The sequence below is a fragment of the Oncorhynchus nerka genome, linkage group LG10, assembly GCF_034236695.1.
Source record: "Oncorhynchus nerka isolate Pitt River linkage group LG10, Oner_Uvic_2.0, whole genome shotgun sequence".
NCBI classification, from domain to species: domain Eukaryota; kingdom Metazoa; phylum Chordata; class Actinopteri; order Salmoniformes; family Salmonidae; genus Oncorhynchus; species Oncorhynchus nerka.
Window position 1 is genome coordinate 88,651,624 of NC_088405.1, and position 17,479 is coordinate 88,669,102.

The window sequence follows — 17,479 nt, forward strand, 5'->3', positions numbered from 1 at the left end:
CATCTGCTCATGTGGGCAGTCATCATAAACTTTCCACTTCCATGCATCTGAACCACTCTTCCTCTATGGGCCCCTCTACCATTCCTTTGTTCTTGGCCTCGGTCCATTCTTGCTAACAGCAACTCAGAAGTGACCCCTTTTATGCATGAATAAGGACTGATTGCTGATTTGAACAATTGTGCAAATAAGTTTTGCACACATGCCGAAGACGTTCACATTCATGGGAGTAATTCGCATCAGCTGTGATCAAACATATTCATTTAATTTGATGTGATTTACTCTAAACACTGAAATGTGCGTCTTAAGTAGAGTTGTGTGTACCGATTTGCAAAAATGTGCTTAGCATTTGCATTGTGTGTGGAAAAAATGAATACGGTTGTACTCTAGGTTATAATGGAGATCAAGTGGACCCCAGTTTCATAAAGTGTCTTAGAAATTTAGAAACTGTGAATTCAAAAATCAAATGTAAATAAGACACAATGAAAATACTATTTACACACTATTCAGATATTCATATTCTTATAAACAGTACAGTTAAATTTGATCTATAGAAATAGGAGAGGTGCTTTGATACAAATGTTTTTAAAAGATAAACTTGCTTTTTGCTTGAGTAACCTCCGGCGGCAGAGCATTCCTCAATGACATGGCTCTGTACATAACTGAGCGACGCATTAATTTTTTGGGGGGGGTTTGGGTACCGTGAACAAACCCATTGTGTCGTGTCTGGTGGGGTATGTATGTGTTTGAAGTGTATGCAAATAGATAATACAAGTGGTTAGGCATTTTAAACACACAAATGTTTTTTTTTTAAAGACTAGAAGTAGTTAATCTTTCGTCAACCCTCAACCATGAAAGACTATCATGCATGTCGTTGATGTTAGTTGTGAATGTGCAGTTAAGGGCAAGGCGTCCTGCTTTATTTTGAGCCAGCTGCAGCTTTACTACGTCTTTCTTTGCTTCACCTGACCATATTACCGGACAGTAATCAAGAGGGGACAAGATAAGAGCCTGAACAACTACTGTTATACACTTGATCTTTGTGTCAAAAACGCAGAACCTCTTTTTATAACAGACATACCTCTCCCCATCTTCACGACTTGACCATGATAATTAACCATCCAATGTTACTCCTAGGAGCTTCTTCAACTTGTCATACCCTCTACTCCAGTTGAGGTTTAGGTCTAAAAAAAAATGCTTTGAACCAAAACCAATGTGTTGGTTTTAGAGGTATTTAAGACCAGTTTATTGTTAATTATCCAGTTTGACACTGACTGTAACTCCTTGCTAAGAGTTTCACTGGCTGTAGGTGCTGATGTGTTGAGTTTGCAATTATCAGCATACATAGATAGTTTAGCTTCTTGTAAGACAAGTGGGAAATCATTTGTAAAAAAAAAAAGTAGTGGCCCAAGGGAACGGCCCTGAGGGATACCGCACTGTTAATTTCTGATGTTAGAGAAGGTTCCATTGAAACATACTCTCTTTCTATTGGATAAGTAGCTCTCCAACCATGTGATGGCAGGTGATAGCAAGTTCGTTTTTTCAATGACAAATTATGATCAATAACATCAAAGGCTGCACTAAAATCTAATGACACAGCTCCAACTATCATCTTAGTTGGGCAGGTAGCCTAGCGTTGGACTTGTAACCGAAAGATAACCAGTCAATGTTCTGGTCACCAAGAAAATAAAGTATCAGAGACCTTATCTAACATCCCACACATATTCTCCCGATACTGACAGTTAGCACTTGGTGGCCTATAGCAGCACCCTAAAAGAAGAGGCTTCAGATGAGGCAGGTGAACCGGCAACCACAGCACTTCTACGTAATTGTCATGAAAACCTCTGAGCTTTACAGGAATATGGCTCTGAACATATACCACAACACCTCCACCATAGACATTCCTGTCTTTTCTGTAGATGTTATATCCTTGTTTTCCTACTGCTGTATGATCAAAGGTGCTCTTTAAGTGAGTCTCATTAATGGCTAATATATTAATATTACCTAAGATTAGCAAATATTAATCTCATGAACTTTGTTTCTGAGGCTACGTATTTATATCACCTTACTATAAACTTTTCCTGGGTAGCTTATGTAAAACTGAATTCATTGATAATAGTTGTATTTCTAATAATTCTATTTCTGATAACAAAGACAACGTTATACAGTAGACTCAGAGTGAGTGTGGTTTTGGTTCCAACACCCAGTCATTACAGGATGAATTCCAGAAATACCAAACCTTAATGTTTTAGGCTGAAAGCATGAGAAATACTAAAATGGACTCCGGGCAGGACGCCACATCACGTGCATGTAAAAATGATGCAACGGACCATAGATGACATGAGATATTTTATTTAGATTGTGGCAGATAAAACCACCCAAGCACGACGCCCATCTATCAAGAATTTCCACATGACAAAAGCACAACATCGACTTTGATGTACAAAACAAATGATACAGTATATAAATACTTGGCCATATAAGAGCAGCACTGTAATTGCTCAGTGGCCTTGTGTCCGCCCTGAGATTGAAAGGTTGGGAGTTTGATCCCTGGCCGCATCATACAAGGAGACTTAAGAATGGGACACGATGCGTTGCTGCCTGGCACTCAACATTAAGGAGATAGATTTTTGGGTAAGGCCCTACGATAGACTAGCATCCTGTCCAGGGGGTATACTTGTACGTCAAGCTACCTCAGGAGATCTGCTCCTATGAGCCGTTCCAGCTAGCTCGTGAAAGGCTACTTACTGTATTTACTCTGGGTTTTTTGAAAGTAGTATCCCCTTAACATTTGTTGAAATTGAAAAGCACTCCATTTTCATTGCCGCGTTTTGCTTAAGAGGGCAAAAATATAAAAACGCATCCATTTGAGGAGCTCAGGTTTAGCACAGAAACAAATCTATAGGAAAAACAACAAAAAAACGATGACCTTAAAACCCTGTGCTCATTAACAGCCTCTCAGATGACACCTGTGTGTGAAACCAAAAATTCCAAAGCCAAATTTTAATATCAGTCCAAAGTGAATGGCAAAAGACCGAAACTTTCAACCTGAAGCAAAAAAAAAACCTCAACACAGCCTACATCAGGGGGGTCTCCAACCCTGTTCCTGGAGAACTTTCCTCCTGTGGATTGTCACTCCAACTCCAGTTGTAACTAACCTGGTTCAGTTTATCAACCAGCTAACTATTAGAAGGTGCGCTAGATTAAGGTTGGAGTAAAAACCTACAGGAGGGTAGCTCTCCAGGAACAGGGTTGAAAACAATAGAAAACTGATCAAATGCAAACTGCATGAAAAGGAGGATTTAAGTTAAGGTGTAGGAGACAAAACTCAGGATCTGTGAACTCCTTCGTGTGTGGTTTAACAACCTGTAGTACAATACCATTACACAGTGAAACTTAACTGAAGGAAAAACTAGGTCTTGAGGCACACATTAGCTGGTTCCCACTGGTCAATAGAGAAAATGAAAAAACAACATCTCTTATTTTTTTTTGGACATAAATTCTTTGAGTCTGCATGTGTGCAGCTGTCATTACGCAGGCACTGCCTGACCAAAGTTTACAATCACACAAGCTGCATAACTAACACACCCTTGACCACATGTAGTTAGCTAAGGAGGCTCACTGTTAGGCCATGCGCCTAGGGCTGGGAAATATAGTGGGGAAGGGCACAGAGCTTTGGTGTTTCAGCAATTTAAAACCATTTCAGCTTTGTAAGACATGTCTCTTCCGAGTTGCAAGTTGACCTCAGAGTACCCAGATGTGCATGTATGCATGAGAGGGCCGACAGAATTAACTAACTGCTCTATTACAAATCTCCTGCTTCAGTTGAATGAAATTGAAAATACTTGTGCAAACCATTTTCTGAAGGCCTCAAGGCTCAAATAAATCTAAGAAACAAACATACAGAATAAAGAAGCTTTACATGGAATAGAAGATTCTGTTGTGGTCGGTGGATGGGTCCTTAGTCCTGAATAGAAGGGGTTTGGAATTGATACTTTTGCGCGGACCCGTGTAAGCAGGTGTAAAAATGGAATGCAACAGACAGGGTAACTGGCCACACCACTGCGATGGGGGTGCAGCACAGAAGGGCCTCTGACAGGCCCTAAAGTTAGTTGGGTTTGTTGGTCCGTTTGCAGGGTGTAGACCAGTGTTTCCCAATGCCAGTCCTCCAGTACCTCCAATAGCATACACTTTTTTGTTGTAGCTGCAGACAAACTGACCTGATTCAACTCAATGAGGGCTTGATTAGTTGACAAGTTGAATCAGGTGTGCTTGTCCAGGGCTACAGAAAGAATGTGTTCTGTTAGAGGTACAGGACGATAGGAGCTGGAAAACACTGTTCTAGACCAGGGTTTCCCCAACTCTGTCCTGGTCCCACCACCTGGGTGCACATTTTGGTTTTGGATTTCTACACAACTGACTCAAATAATCAAAGCTTGAAGAGTTGGTTATTCAAAACATGTGTAGTACTAGGGCAAAAAAAGGAAATGTGCACCAGAGCCCCAAGACCGAGTTAGGGGCACCCTGGTGTAGACCAACAACATTTAGAAGACAGAGATAAGGGCGAAGACCCCGTAGAGGAGGGCACAGGGGTACGCCACCAGAAGCTGCTGTCCGTCCATGGCCAGGGCCGAGATGAAGATCTTGGAAGCAGAGAAACTGCACCAGCCAATTATCGTGGCTGCGATGATTATTCCAAACATGCCTCTGAAAAAGGTAAATAAAGTTAGATCAGTTAGTAAAATGTCGGCATGCACCCGGACCACCAAACCCACTACCATTGCAGATAAAAAATATAGGGAAAACACTGGTGTGGTTAAGATAATTGCACTGTAATACTCCATAAACAAACAAATAGGGCATCAAAAGTCAAAGGCTGATTATAAAATTGTTGTGCACCACCCGACACTTACAATAAACAGATACGATCTATTGTAGTGACACAGGACCATACCATATTGAGCTAACCTTTTCTCAGGCCCATGTTTGTACTTACTGTAAAGACAAGATGACTCCGAAGCTGGCAAGGAGGATCATGGGTAGCAGGCAGTAGCCCAGTACGCTGGCAACACAGCCAAACGACACACCGGTCATGCTCATTAAGTTGAGGAGGCAGTACATCCCCAGGCAGCCGATGGCACTGATGCCGTACACATAGCCAAACTGGATCTTTCCTGTCTGTAGCAGTTAGACAGGAACATATAGACAACACATCAGCCATCCCCTTTTACATAGTCATCCCTTCCCAGGACAAACAATGTTATATTATAGCACAAGGTCAAATTTAAAATACATATTGATACCATGTAAGTGTTAAAGTGATGTACTGCATCAATAGAATAGTTCTTACTAGAAGTAAGGTGGCTCCGAAGGCCAGACAGAACACCATGGGTCCAGCCAGGTCAGTCTCGTTCATAATGTTACCGTCTGCTGCCTTCATGGGGTGGAGCACTGTCAGGGTCTTCTGCCAGATGTGGTCAAAGTTTATGCCTAATTCTATGAGGCATACCCATGAAAAGATATTAAAACAATGTCAGATATAAGACAACGGGTTGGGTGAGAGGGACAACTCATTCATACAATAGTCTGAACAAAATCTATATACCCCCTGGAATGAAATACACTTTACATTTAAGGGAAATTACAAGCCAAGAAATAAGTATTTATGACGAGAACGCATGTCTCCCTATGACAACACTGTATCAGATGAATGGAGTGGAATATGTATATCTAGCTCCAAAATAAGATCCTCCCTAGCAGGATGGCCCCGGTGGCTCCTCCCTAGCAGGATGGCCCCGGTGGCTCCTCCCTAGCAGGATGGCCCCGGTGGCTCCTCCCTAGCAGGATGGCCCCGGTGGCTCCTCCCTAGCATGATGGCCCCGGTGGCTCCTCCCTAGCAGGATGGCCCCGGTGGCTCCTCCCTAGCAGGATGGCCCCGGTGGCTCCTCCCTAGCAGGATGGCCCCGGTGGCTCCTCCCTAGCAGGATGGCCCCGGTGGCTCCTCCCTAGCAGGATGGCCCCGGTGGCTCCTCCCTAGCATGATGGCCCCGGTGGCTCCTCCCTAGCATCCTTCCTGTTTGGCCCTGTCCGGGGGTGTCCTCAGATGGGGCCACAGTGTCTCCTGACCCCTCCTGTCTCAGCCTCCAGTATTTATGCTGCAGTAGTTTATGTGTCGGGGGGCTAGGGTCAGTTTGTTATATCTGGAATACTTCTCCTGTCCTATTCGGTGTCCTGTGTGAATTTAAGTGTGCTCTCTCTAATTCTCTCTTTCTTTCTCTCGGAGGACCTGAGTCCTAGGACCATGCCTCAGGACTACCTGACATGATGACTCCTTGCTGTCCCCAGTCCACCTGGCCGTGCTGCTGCTCCAGTTTCAACTGTTCTGCCTTATTATTGGACCATGCTGGTCATTTATGTTATAATCTCCACCCGGCACAGCCAGAAGAGGACTGGCCACCCCACATAGCCTGGTTCCTCTCTAGGTTTCTTCCTAGGTTTTGGCCTTTCTAGGGAGTTTTTCCTAGCCACCGTGCTTCTACACCTGCATTGCTTGCTGTTTGGGCTTTTAGGCTGCGTATCAGCTGATGTACGAAGGGCTATATAAATAAATTTGATTTAGCAGGATGGCCCTGGTGGCTCCTCCCTAGCAGGATGGCCCTGGTGGCTCCTCCCCAGCAGGATGGCCCTGGTGGCTCCTCCCCAGCAGGATGGCCCTGGTGGCTCCTCCCCAGCAGGATGGCCCTGGTGGCTCCTCCCCAGCAGGATGGCCCTGGTGGCTCCTCCCCAGCAGGATGGCCCTGGTGGCTCCTCCCCAGCAGGATGGCCCTGGTGGCTCCTCCCCAAGCAGGATGGCCCTAGACTGCAGACCCATTTAGTGCACACAGCTGGATAACTGGGCAACTCTGACTTAGAGACTTTCCTGTCTCAGGGGGAATGCAACACGGATACAGAACAGATCTCACTAAAGATCTAAAAGTTATACAGCTGCACCATTGAGATCATCTTGACTGGCTGCATCACCGCCTGGTATGGGAACGGCTTGGCATACGACTGCAAGACACTACGTCCCAGTACATCACTGGGGCCGAGCTCCAGAGGAAAGCCCTAAAATTTTTCCAAGACTCCTGCCACCCAAGGCATGTACTGTTCTCTCTGCTACTGCACAGCAAGCAGTATCGATGCGCCAAGTCTGGAACCAACAGGACCCTGAACAGCTTCTATCCTAAGCCATGAGACGGCTAAATAATTAACCAAATAGCTACCCAGACTACCTGCATAGACCCTTTTTGCACACACTCATCACATATGCTGCTGCTACTGTTCATTTTCTATCCTGTTGCCTAATCAACTTATCCCTAACTATATGTACCATCTACCTCAATTACCTCATACCCTTCCACTTCGACTTGGTACCCGTGTATAATGCCAGGTTATCATTACTGTGTATTTATTCCTACTTATTTGTATATTTTTCTCTGCATTGTTAAGGGCCAGTAAGTAAGCATTTCACTGTTAGTGACCGGGTGTTTACGAAGCATGCGACATAACATTTGATTTTAAGACATCTGAAACCCATCATAGCGCTCCCCTGACTAGAGGTCGACCGATTAAATCGGCATGGACGCCAATTACATTGCAATCCGAGGAAACTGCGTGGCAGGCTGACCACCTGTTAAGCGAGTGCAGCGTCTAAAGGACCTTGGCTCCTTGCATCCACAAGGTAAGTTGTTTGCTAGCATTGAACTTAAGATTGTTAACTTATAAAAAAAAACTATCACTAGTTAACTACACATGGTTGATGATATTACTAGTTTAACTAGCTTGTCCTGCGTTGCATAAAATCAATGCAGTGCCTGTTAATTTATCATCGAATCACAGCCTTCTTCAACTTCACCCTCACGGGTGATTTAACAAAAGCGCATTGCCGAAAAAAGCAATCTTTGCACAAATGTACCTAACCATAAAGATCAATGTCTTGTTTAAAATCAATACACAGAAGTATATATTTTTTAAACCTGCATGTTTAGTTAAAAATTCATGTTAGCAGGCAATATTAACTAGGGAAAAGTGTCACTTCTCTTGCGTTCAGTGCAAGCAGAGTCAGGGTATATGCAACAATTTGCTTGGTTCGTTGCGAAATGTGAACTAGTTTTGCCAGGATTATACATAATTATGACATAACATTGAAGGTTGTGCAATGTAACAGAACAATTTGGACCGTATTTCACTGAAAGAATCAACATTTTGTTTTCAAAATGATAGTTTCCGGATTTGACCATATTAAATGACCAAAGGCTGGTATTTCTGTCTGCTTATTATAATTAAGTCATGATTAGATAGAGCAGTCTGACTGAGCTGTGGTAGGCAGCAGGCTCGTAAGCATTCATTCAAACTTTACTGTGTTTGCCAGCAGCTCTTAGCAATGCTTGAAACACAGCGCTGTTTATGACTTCAAGCCTATCAATTCCAGAGATTAGGCTGGCAATACTAAAGTGCCTATAAGAACATCAAAGGTATATGAAATACAAATGGTATAGAGAGAAATAGTCAACACATCATAATTCCTATAATAACTACAACCTAAATCTTCTTAACTGGGAATATTGAACCACCAGCTTTCAGATGTTCTCTTGTTCTGAGCAAGGAACTTAAATGTTTGCTTTTTTACACGGCACATATGGCACTTACTCTCTTCTCCCAACATAGTTTTTGCGTTATTTAAACCAAATTGCACATGTTTCACTATTTATTTATTTATTTTTGAGACCAAATAGATTTTATTTATTATTTAGTTATTTTATTATTATTTATTTATTTTAAGTTAAAATAAGTGTTAATTCAGTATTGTTGCAATTGTCATTATTACAAATATATAAATAAATAAAATATCCAATTAAAATCGATATCTGCTTTTTTAAACTCCAATAATCGGAATTGCCGTTGACAAATCGTTGGTCGACCTCGACCCCTGACCACTCTTTCACCTTGAGGAAATTCCGGTGTCTTTCATTCCCCCAATCAATCCCAAGTATGAAGCCCCCATGCTCTGGCACCCATGCTCTGGCATAGGTCTGAGTATAGGATCCAATCGAAAAGCTCCACCTGGCTTCTGATAGATCACGTGGAATTTGTGCCATATTGCTTAAAACTAGCCAATCCTCTCAGATCAACAAAGGTGCCTAGGGAGGTGGATGAAAGGGCTTGATTTGGGATAAAGCATTCTTTACCATCCCTTTCCCCTGTGGAGTCTCACCACCGGGTTATCCTTACCCTCCAGCAGCGGGGGCTCGTCGTCAAAGCTGCTGCCGTACATGGACTGTGTGGGGGAAGGTGTGAAGGCCGGTGTGGGCTGGTAGATCTGGCCGGTGTAGGGCTGCTGAGGTTGCATCATCCCAGGGGCTGCATATCCCATTGGCTGGGAGTAGTCATACTGACCATATTGACCCCTGGGGTGACACATAGGAACAATTCAGAACCCCTCCATGGCTTTATTAAACACAAACATGTCACGTCTCAAGCTAGTAAGCAACATGGGAACAGAACTAACAAAACTGGCCCTTGCGAGAAATTGGAGACAGGCTTTTCTAAAGTGTAGCTATTCTCAGATCAGTGAGTTAGAGAAGTGACTGATCAAATCAACGTTTATTGGTTGCATACACAGGTTTGCAGATGTTCTCAGGTGCAGCGACACTCTAGCGTTTTTAGCGCCAACAGTGTAGTAATAATACGCACATAAAGTCAAGTAAATTAAGCCCCTTTGCTTCCAGAACAGCCTGATTTATTCGGGGCATGGAAACATTGCTCAATTGGTATCAAGAGACCTAACGTGCGCCAGGAAAACATTTCCCAAACCATCACCCCACCAGCCTGTACCGCTGACACCTGGCAGGATGGGGCCATGGACTCATGCCTCTTACGCCAAATCCCAACGGCCATCAGCATGACGGGATTCGTCAAACCAGGCGTGGTTTTTCCACTCAATTGTCCAGTGTGTCCACTGGAGCGGCTTCTTGTTTCTAGCTGATTGGAAAGAAAACCGGTGTGGTGACATGTTATGCGGTCCGAGATGCCGTTCCACTGTTGTACTGCGCTGTTATTTGCCCATTTGTGGCCTGCCTGTTAGTTTGCACGATTCTTGCCATTCTCCTTTGACCTCTCATCAACGAGCTATTTTTGCCCAAAGGACTACCGTTTTTTCATCATTTTCAGTAAACCCTAGACACCGTCATATGTGAAAAGCCCAGGAGGCCAGATGTTTGAGATACTGAAACTGGCACACCTGGCACTGACAATCATACCACACTCAAAGTTGCTTAGGTCATTTGTTTTGCCCATTCTAACATTCAATCAAACAGTAACTGAATGCATCGATGTCTGCTATCTATATATCGCCACTGCCACGTGACTCACTGTCTGTAGGAGTGAACCATTTCTTGAACAGGGTGGTGTACCTAAAAAATGGCCACTGTGTGTGTGTGTGTGTGTGTGTGTGTGTGTGTGTGTGTGTACAGTACCAGTCAAAAGTTTGGACAACTACTCGTTCAAGGGTTTCTTTATTTATTCTTACTATTTTCTAAATTGTAGAATAATAAAGACAAACTATGAAATAACACGTACTGAATCATGTAGTAACCAAAGAAAAGTTAAATCAAAATCTATTTTATATTTGAGATTCCTCAAAGAAGCCACCCTTTGCCTTAATGACAGCTTTGCACACATTGCATTCTCTCAACCAGCTTCAAGTGGAATGCTATTCCAACAGAGTTCCCACATATGCTGAGCACTTGTTGGCTGCTTTTCCTTCACTCTGCGGTCCAACTCATCCCAAACCATCTCAGATGGGTTGAGGTTGGGTGATTGTGGAGGCCAGGTCATCTGCTGTGCAGTCTCCTGTAGTCTATGATTAGCCCCTTTGTTTTGTTGAAGTTGAGGGAGAGGTTATTTTCCTTGTACCACTTCTGTCAGAGTGCTCTCCTCCTCACTGTAAGTTGTCTCATTGTGGTTGGTAATACCTCGTTTCAGGAAGTGATGTCACTGAGTACTGCCCCTAATAAAAAAAAAAATATATATAAAAAAAATATATATATATATAAATAATCAGCAGTGTGCAGCATTTTCCTTTCTGTTTTCCATGAGTTTGCCTACAACTCCAGCACCTTGATGTGCGTATGTTCTTCAGCTTTAGTAAACAGGTCTACCACTGTTTGGTCATCGGCAAACTTGATGATTATGTTGAAGACATGTGTGGCCACACACTTATGGGTGAACAGTAGGGGCTGAGCACAAGGGGCTGAGCAAGCACACATGCGGGGGCCCCCCTGTGGAGGATCAGCGTGGCAGATGTGGTGAAGGTAGGCAACAACACTTGAGGTCGGCCCATCGGGAAGTCCAGGCCTGCCAACCGTGTCAAACTTTTTAGAGTACCAGACGCAAGCTGGAAATAGGATATTAATGTGCTTAAACATTATGGATCACACCTGGTTCAGTTCTGTCCATTGAAAAGGTATTTACAAAACAAATAAAATATTCATACTGATAAGTACAGAACATATCAAATATATGTTTTGTGGAATTAGCGCAGATTGTATGTTTATACCATTACATGTTCAGTGCAGAATGGAGATAATTATCTAGAATGTTTTTCTAAGCACATGCTCCCAAGTTTAGTCTCTATAGTAGAGGAATGCATGTCACCTCTCAAACAGGGCCAGCTCACAAGTATTGGCTTTTTAGACACGGTTCCTAAATCAACACTAAAAGCTAAATCATTTTCAAAACATAAAAACAAAAACAAATGATTGCATCAACACAGACTGGTTACGCAAAGCTTAAGTAGGCTACTGCAAAGGGAATCTGACCGCTGTTCGCTAGAAGAGTCTGCTGTTTCAGCCTATGTAAAAGTGCCTATTAGATTTCTTTGCAGCACATACATCATTTCAGATTTTTGAAATTGATAAAATCTCAAATCTAGTGCAAAAGCATTTTAGAAGCATTACCTCTTTAGCTAATACCTGACACTCAATCATTTTCCATCACGCAGTCTTCTAAACTCCCCACTCCATTTAATGCCAATATATTTATATTTATTTTACTTTTGTTATGTGGATCATAATTAGTTAGTCTATCAGGATGTGTGATCCTCGTAATGTTACTAATGGGACGCAGAATTAAATGTATCAAACTCGCACAAATTCAACCAGTTATTTTTCGTATTTGCATTTCATTTCTTTCACTAGCAAATGCGAGTGAACTGCTGGCACTTTAGAGCCCACTGAACGTCCATCTTATGTTCGCTAACGTTAGCTTGAACCAATTAGTGTTAACCTTTCCACAACACACGGAGTCGATAAGGGATTTGTCCATGTGTTTACGTACAGCCGAGTCGGAAAACTCAGCATCACAACAAACAGGAGGGGCAGACACGGGGGTCGCTACATCGAATAATGATGTATTCATCTCCCAAGTCCATTGACACAAACTCTGTACATGTCTACATGTTGCAGCTCGAGAATTGGGATGTTAGATTTATTTTTCATTCAAATGTAAATAAATATATATTTATAAATAATGAGGCCCTATTCATTTCTGCGTACTTTTAACTCGGATCTCGTACCTGCGTACATGAACAGAATTGCATAGTTGGTACGCAAAATGCAGGCATGTTGCACAGGGAGGGGTTCAGACCCAGGGCCCTGAGCTTAGTGATGAGCACTATGGTGTTGAAGGCTGAGCTGAAGTCGAACAGCATTCTTACAAAGGTACTTCTCTTTTGGAGGTAGGATATGCTGTTTGGGGTTTTAGGCTGGGTTTCTGTACAGCACTTTGAGATATCAGCTGATGTACGAAGGGCTATATAAATCAATTTGATTTGATTTGGATAGGGAAGTGTGCAGCACAACGGTGATTCCTTCATTCGTGGATCTGTTGGGACGGTATGCAAATTGTAGTGGGTCTAGGATGTCGTTTAAATCTGTTGTCCTGCCCCTGAATAAGGCAGTTAACCCACTGTTCCTAGGCCGTCATTGAAAATAAGAATTTGTTCTTAACTGACTTGCCTAGTTAAATAAAGGTAAAATAAAATAAAAGTAAAAGTGATACGGTCCTTAACTTGCCTCTCAAAGCACTTCATGATTAATGCACTGCTAACAGGTTGATCAAACTTACTGTTTGTAGGGATCTTCTGTGTTACTGTAGCCATATCCAGCAGGTTGGCCTTGGTCATCTACACTGTAGCTGGACTGGTAGAAATCTGTGTTGAGGTTGTCAAACCCTGACATTTCTGACCGTCTGCAAAAAACAAATGGTTCATATAAGACTAGTAAGGCTAGAGGAGAAAATTGTCAACAGTATTCAATAGATGGCATAGCACAGCTTCTTGACGCATAGGTATCTAAGGAAGTTCTTGTGTGTCTGTTATTCCTGCCCTTCATCCTTTCAAGTAACTAGCTAAATCAGATTAGCCTAGTGAGATGGCAAACGTTAGCTAGAAACGCAGCGTCATAGGGAACGCCATTCGCCAACTTTCAAGACGTGAATCCATCTGAACAGTGACATTGATGTTGTGCAATCATACCGAACTCTGTAAGCATTCAGTTTTCATTTGGGATAATAGCTAGCTAGCTGCTACATCGCTATCTGGCTGGATAGCTAACAGCTAATAATGTCGGTGCAGCGAAGATACTGATCACCAACACCTTCGCCTGGAAACCCAACATTGAATTCTACGTCGGGCAGAAATTAATGTTTGAATCAGGAATGTTATCTCTCACATCCTGTACAAGTCACAATGTTGAATAAAAATATATTTTAACTTTACCAGTTGTCCGTGCGGTTGGTCCATTTGGGGGTAGGCATGTGAGACAATATTCACTGGAAAGTGTAATTAAATGAACGTTTTAAAGCGCTGGTAGTGCATTTACATTTCTATCACCTGAAGCATGGCACAATATTAAAATATAGCTGGTGCACGAGTTTACTTTGTTCTGCCCGCATGTTTCAGGTGTAGAAATCTGAACACACTACCAGGCTTTGAAACGTTTATGTAATTATACTTTCCTGTGGATATATTGTTTCACATTCCTACCGACAAAAAGGGCCATCCGCACGGACAACCAGTAAAATACGTGAAAATAATGAAGATATAATTGCATTCAACAATTCTGACTTGTAGACATGAGGTAGCTTTCTTGATTCAAACGATAATTTCTCCACGATATAGAAATCACCGTAATTCAATGTCTGGTTTCCAGGACACTAACGTTTTAGTTTGTGGTTGACCTCTTTACTTTACTGCTAGATTAGCAAATACTGTATTTACGTTTCTTACCAATTTTAGGCTGCATTTACAGGCAGCCCATAATTATTTTTTATTACACCAATAGGTCTTTTGACAAATCACACCAGATATTTTTCAGAGCTGAACTGATTGAGAAAAACGCCAAATTAGTGAAAACAAGATCAGAATTGGGCTGCCTGTGTAAAAGTACCCAGGCAGATTTAGCTTTAATCAGGAGTTCAATGAAATTATAGTTAACTAGCTAACGTTCGTTTTTTTAAACTACGCAATTCGGCACCGGGCTCGTTACCTAACGGTAAAGTTATTGTTGGGTAACATTAGTTAGCTAACTAATTTTGTTAGCCAAAGTAGTGACCAGCTAGCCAACCAACAGAAAAAGGTGCTAGGTAGTTTGCTAACGAGGTCAGCTAGCTAGGGCACAGTTAACGTTAGCCAATAATAATTTAGCGAAATGTTAGCTAAATTAAAACGATATCTAGCTAACTCGTTAATTCACTAAAAACGGTGGTAGCTACCTAATTATCAACTAACTATGCAAATGTTAACTGGCTGCTGCCTAGCTTAGATTTAGAGCAGAATGTCAGAGTGGCTGGTACGTTAGCTCGTTTATAGCACAACTGAAAACATACAAAATTAATGTGGGCCTCAATAAAATACTTAATCAAGCTATATATATTTATGTACTATGGCCTTCACAAAGCAATACTAACTGTTTTACCTGCAACGTAGAACAATTCTACTCTGGACTCCGCCAATTTAGCTACGTGTCAAGAGAATAATATCAGCAACACTAAAACAGTACTTCCGGGTCCCGAATTCCGAACATTTAAAAAATAAAAGTCCTCCACATAATAGTAGAAAAGTGTCAATAACCTGTATTTCTTCATGTCATATAAAAATATGAATCCCATATTTAAGTGACACACACATAGACTGTAAAGTCCATGCAGAATAAGAGCACCTCCTCCCAGCTGCCCACTGCACTGAGGCTAGGAAACAATGTCACCACCGATAAATCCACTATAATTGAGAATTTCAATAAGCATTTTTCTACCTGGCTACCCCTACCCCGGTCATCAGCCCTGCACTCCCCACAGCAACTCGCCCAAGCCTCCCCATTTCTCCTTCACCCAAATCCAGATAACTGATGTTCTGAAAGAGCTGCAAAATCTGGACCCCTACAAATCAGCCGGGCTAGACAATCTGGACCCCCTCTTTCTAAAATTATCTGCCAAAATTGTTGCAACCCCTATTACTAGCCTGTTCAACCTCTCTTTCGTTATTGTCTGAGATTCCCAAAGATTGTAAAGCTGCCACGGTCATCCCCCTCTTGAAAGGGGGAGACACTCTATTCCCAAACTGCTACAGACCTATATCTATCCTACCCTGCCTCTCAAAGGTCTTCGAAAGCCAGGTTAACAAACAGATTACCGACCATCTCGAATCCCACCGTACCTTCTCCGCTATGCAATCTGGTATCAGAGCTAGTCATGGGTGCACCTAAACGATATCATAACCACCATCGATAAAAGACAATTCTGTGCAGCTGTATTCATCGACCTGGCCAAGGCTTTCAACTCTGTCAATCACCACATTCTTATCGGCAGAGTCAACAGCCTTGGTTTCTTAAATAACCGCCTCGCCTGTTTCACCAACTACTTCTCTGATAGAGTTCAGTGTGTCAAATCGGAGGGCCTGTTGTCCGGACCTCTGGCAGCCTCTATGGGAGTGCCACAGGGTTCAATTCTCGAGCCGACTCTCTTCTCTGTATACATCAATGATGTCGCTCTTCCTGCTGGTGATTCTCTGATCCACCTCTACGCAGACGACACCATTCTGTATACTTCTGGCCCTTCTTTGGATACTGTTAACAACCCTCCAGACGAGTTTCAATGCCATACAACTCTCCTTCTGTGGCCTCCAACTGCTCTTAAATGCAAGTTAAACTAAATGCATGCTCTTCAACCAATCGCTGCCCGCACCTGCCCGACCGTCCAGCATCACTACTCTGGACGGTTCTGACTTAGAATATGTGGACAACTACAAGTGCCTATGTGTCTGGTTAGACTGTAAACTCTCCTTCCAGACTCAGATTAAGCATCTCCAATCCAAAATTAAATCTAAAATCGGGTTCCTATTTCGCAACAAAGCATCCTTTACTCATGCTGCCAAACATACCCTCGTAAAACTGACCATCCTACCGATCCTAGATTTCGGCGATGTCATTTACAAAATAGCCTCCAATACCCTACTCAACAAATTGGATGCAGTCTATCACAGTGCAATCCGTTTTGTCACCAAAGCCCCATATACTACCCACCATTGCGACCTGTACCCTCTCGTTGGCTGGCCCTCGCTTCATACTCGCTTCATACCCTCCAAACCCACTGGCTCCAGGTCATCTACAAGTCTTTGCTAGGTAAAGCCCCCCCTTATCTCAGCTCACTGGTCACCATAGCAGCACCCACCCGTAGCACGCGCTCCAGCAGGTATATTTCACTGGTCACCCCAAAGCCAATTCCTCCTTTGGCCGCCTTTCCTTCCAGTTCTCTGCTGCCAATGACTGGAACGAATTGCAAAAATCACTGGAGCTGGAGACTCATTGCTCCCTCACTAACTTTAAGCACCAGCTGTCAGAGCAGCTCACAGACCACTGCACCTGTAGATAGACCATCTGTAAATAGCCCATCCAACTACCTCATCCCCATACTGTATTTATTTATTAATCTTTCTCGTTTGCACCCAAGTATCTCTACTTGCATATTCATCTTCTGCACATCTATCACTCCAGTGTTTAATTGCTATATTGTAATTACTTTGCCACCATGGCCTATTTATTGCCTTGCCTCCCTTATCTTACCTAATTTGCACACACTGTATATATACTTTTTCTTTTGTATTATCGACTATATGTTTGTTTATTCCATGTGTAACTCGGTGTTGTTGTATGTGTCGAACTGCTTTGCTTTATCTTGGCCAGGTTGCAGATGTAAATGGGAACTTGTTCTCAACTAACCTACTAGGTTAAATAAAGGTGAAATAAAATAAAATAAAAATATATATTTGGGTTTTAAAACATGTTCTAAGGTCAAATAAATGTCCCCAATGCAAATCAATGTATCTGAAATACATATTAGCTTATAGAGCATAAACTATTCTAGGTGCTGCAGTAAAAGTAGTATGGGG

The 17,479-nt window shown here is 42.5% G+C and overlaps 1 protein-coding gene across 1 annotated transcript; it reads right to left on the bottom strand.

The window, feature by feature from the left end:
* Nucleotides 1-2,333: 2,333 nt before the first annotated feature.
* LOC115136228 (protein YIPF5-like) lies at nucleotides 2,334-15,100 on the bottom strand. Its single transcript, XM_029671802.2, has 6 exons — nucleotides 15,012-15,100; nucleotides 13,162-13,284; nucleotides 9,268-9,443; nucleotides 5,348-5,493; nucleotides 4,994-5,175; nucleotides 2,334-4,704 (listed from the first exon to the last, which is right to left on the bottom strand). The coding sequence occupies exons 2-6, from the start codon at nucleotides 13,272-13,274 to the stop codon at nucleotides 4,542-4,544; spliced, it is 780 nt and encodes a 259-aa protein (XP_029527662.1). The 5' UTR covers nucleotides 13,275-13,284; nucleotides 15,012-15,100; the 3' UTR covers nucleotides 2,334-4,541.
* Nucleotides 15,101-17,479: the final 2,379 nt, after the last annotated feature.

Bases quoted from the DNA above. Each gene is read 5' to 3' on its own strand.
- LOC115136228 (XM_029671802.2), bottom strand. From the start codon at position 13,274: ATGTCAGGGTTTGACAACCTCAACACAGATTTCTACCAGTCCAGCTAC. The intron at 5,494-9,267 runs GTAAGGATAACC...TATGCCTCATAG, and splicing joins CGAGCCCCCGCTGCTGGAGG to AATTAGGCATAAACTTTGAC. The intron at 4,705-4,993 runs GTAAGTACAAAC...TACCTTTTTCAG, and splicing joins GGAGTCATCTTGTCTTTACA to AGGCATGTTTGGAATAATCA.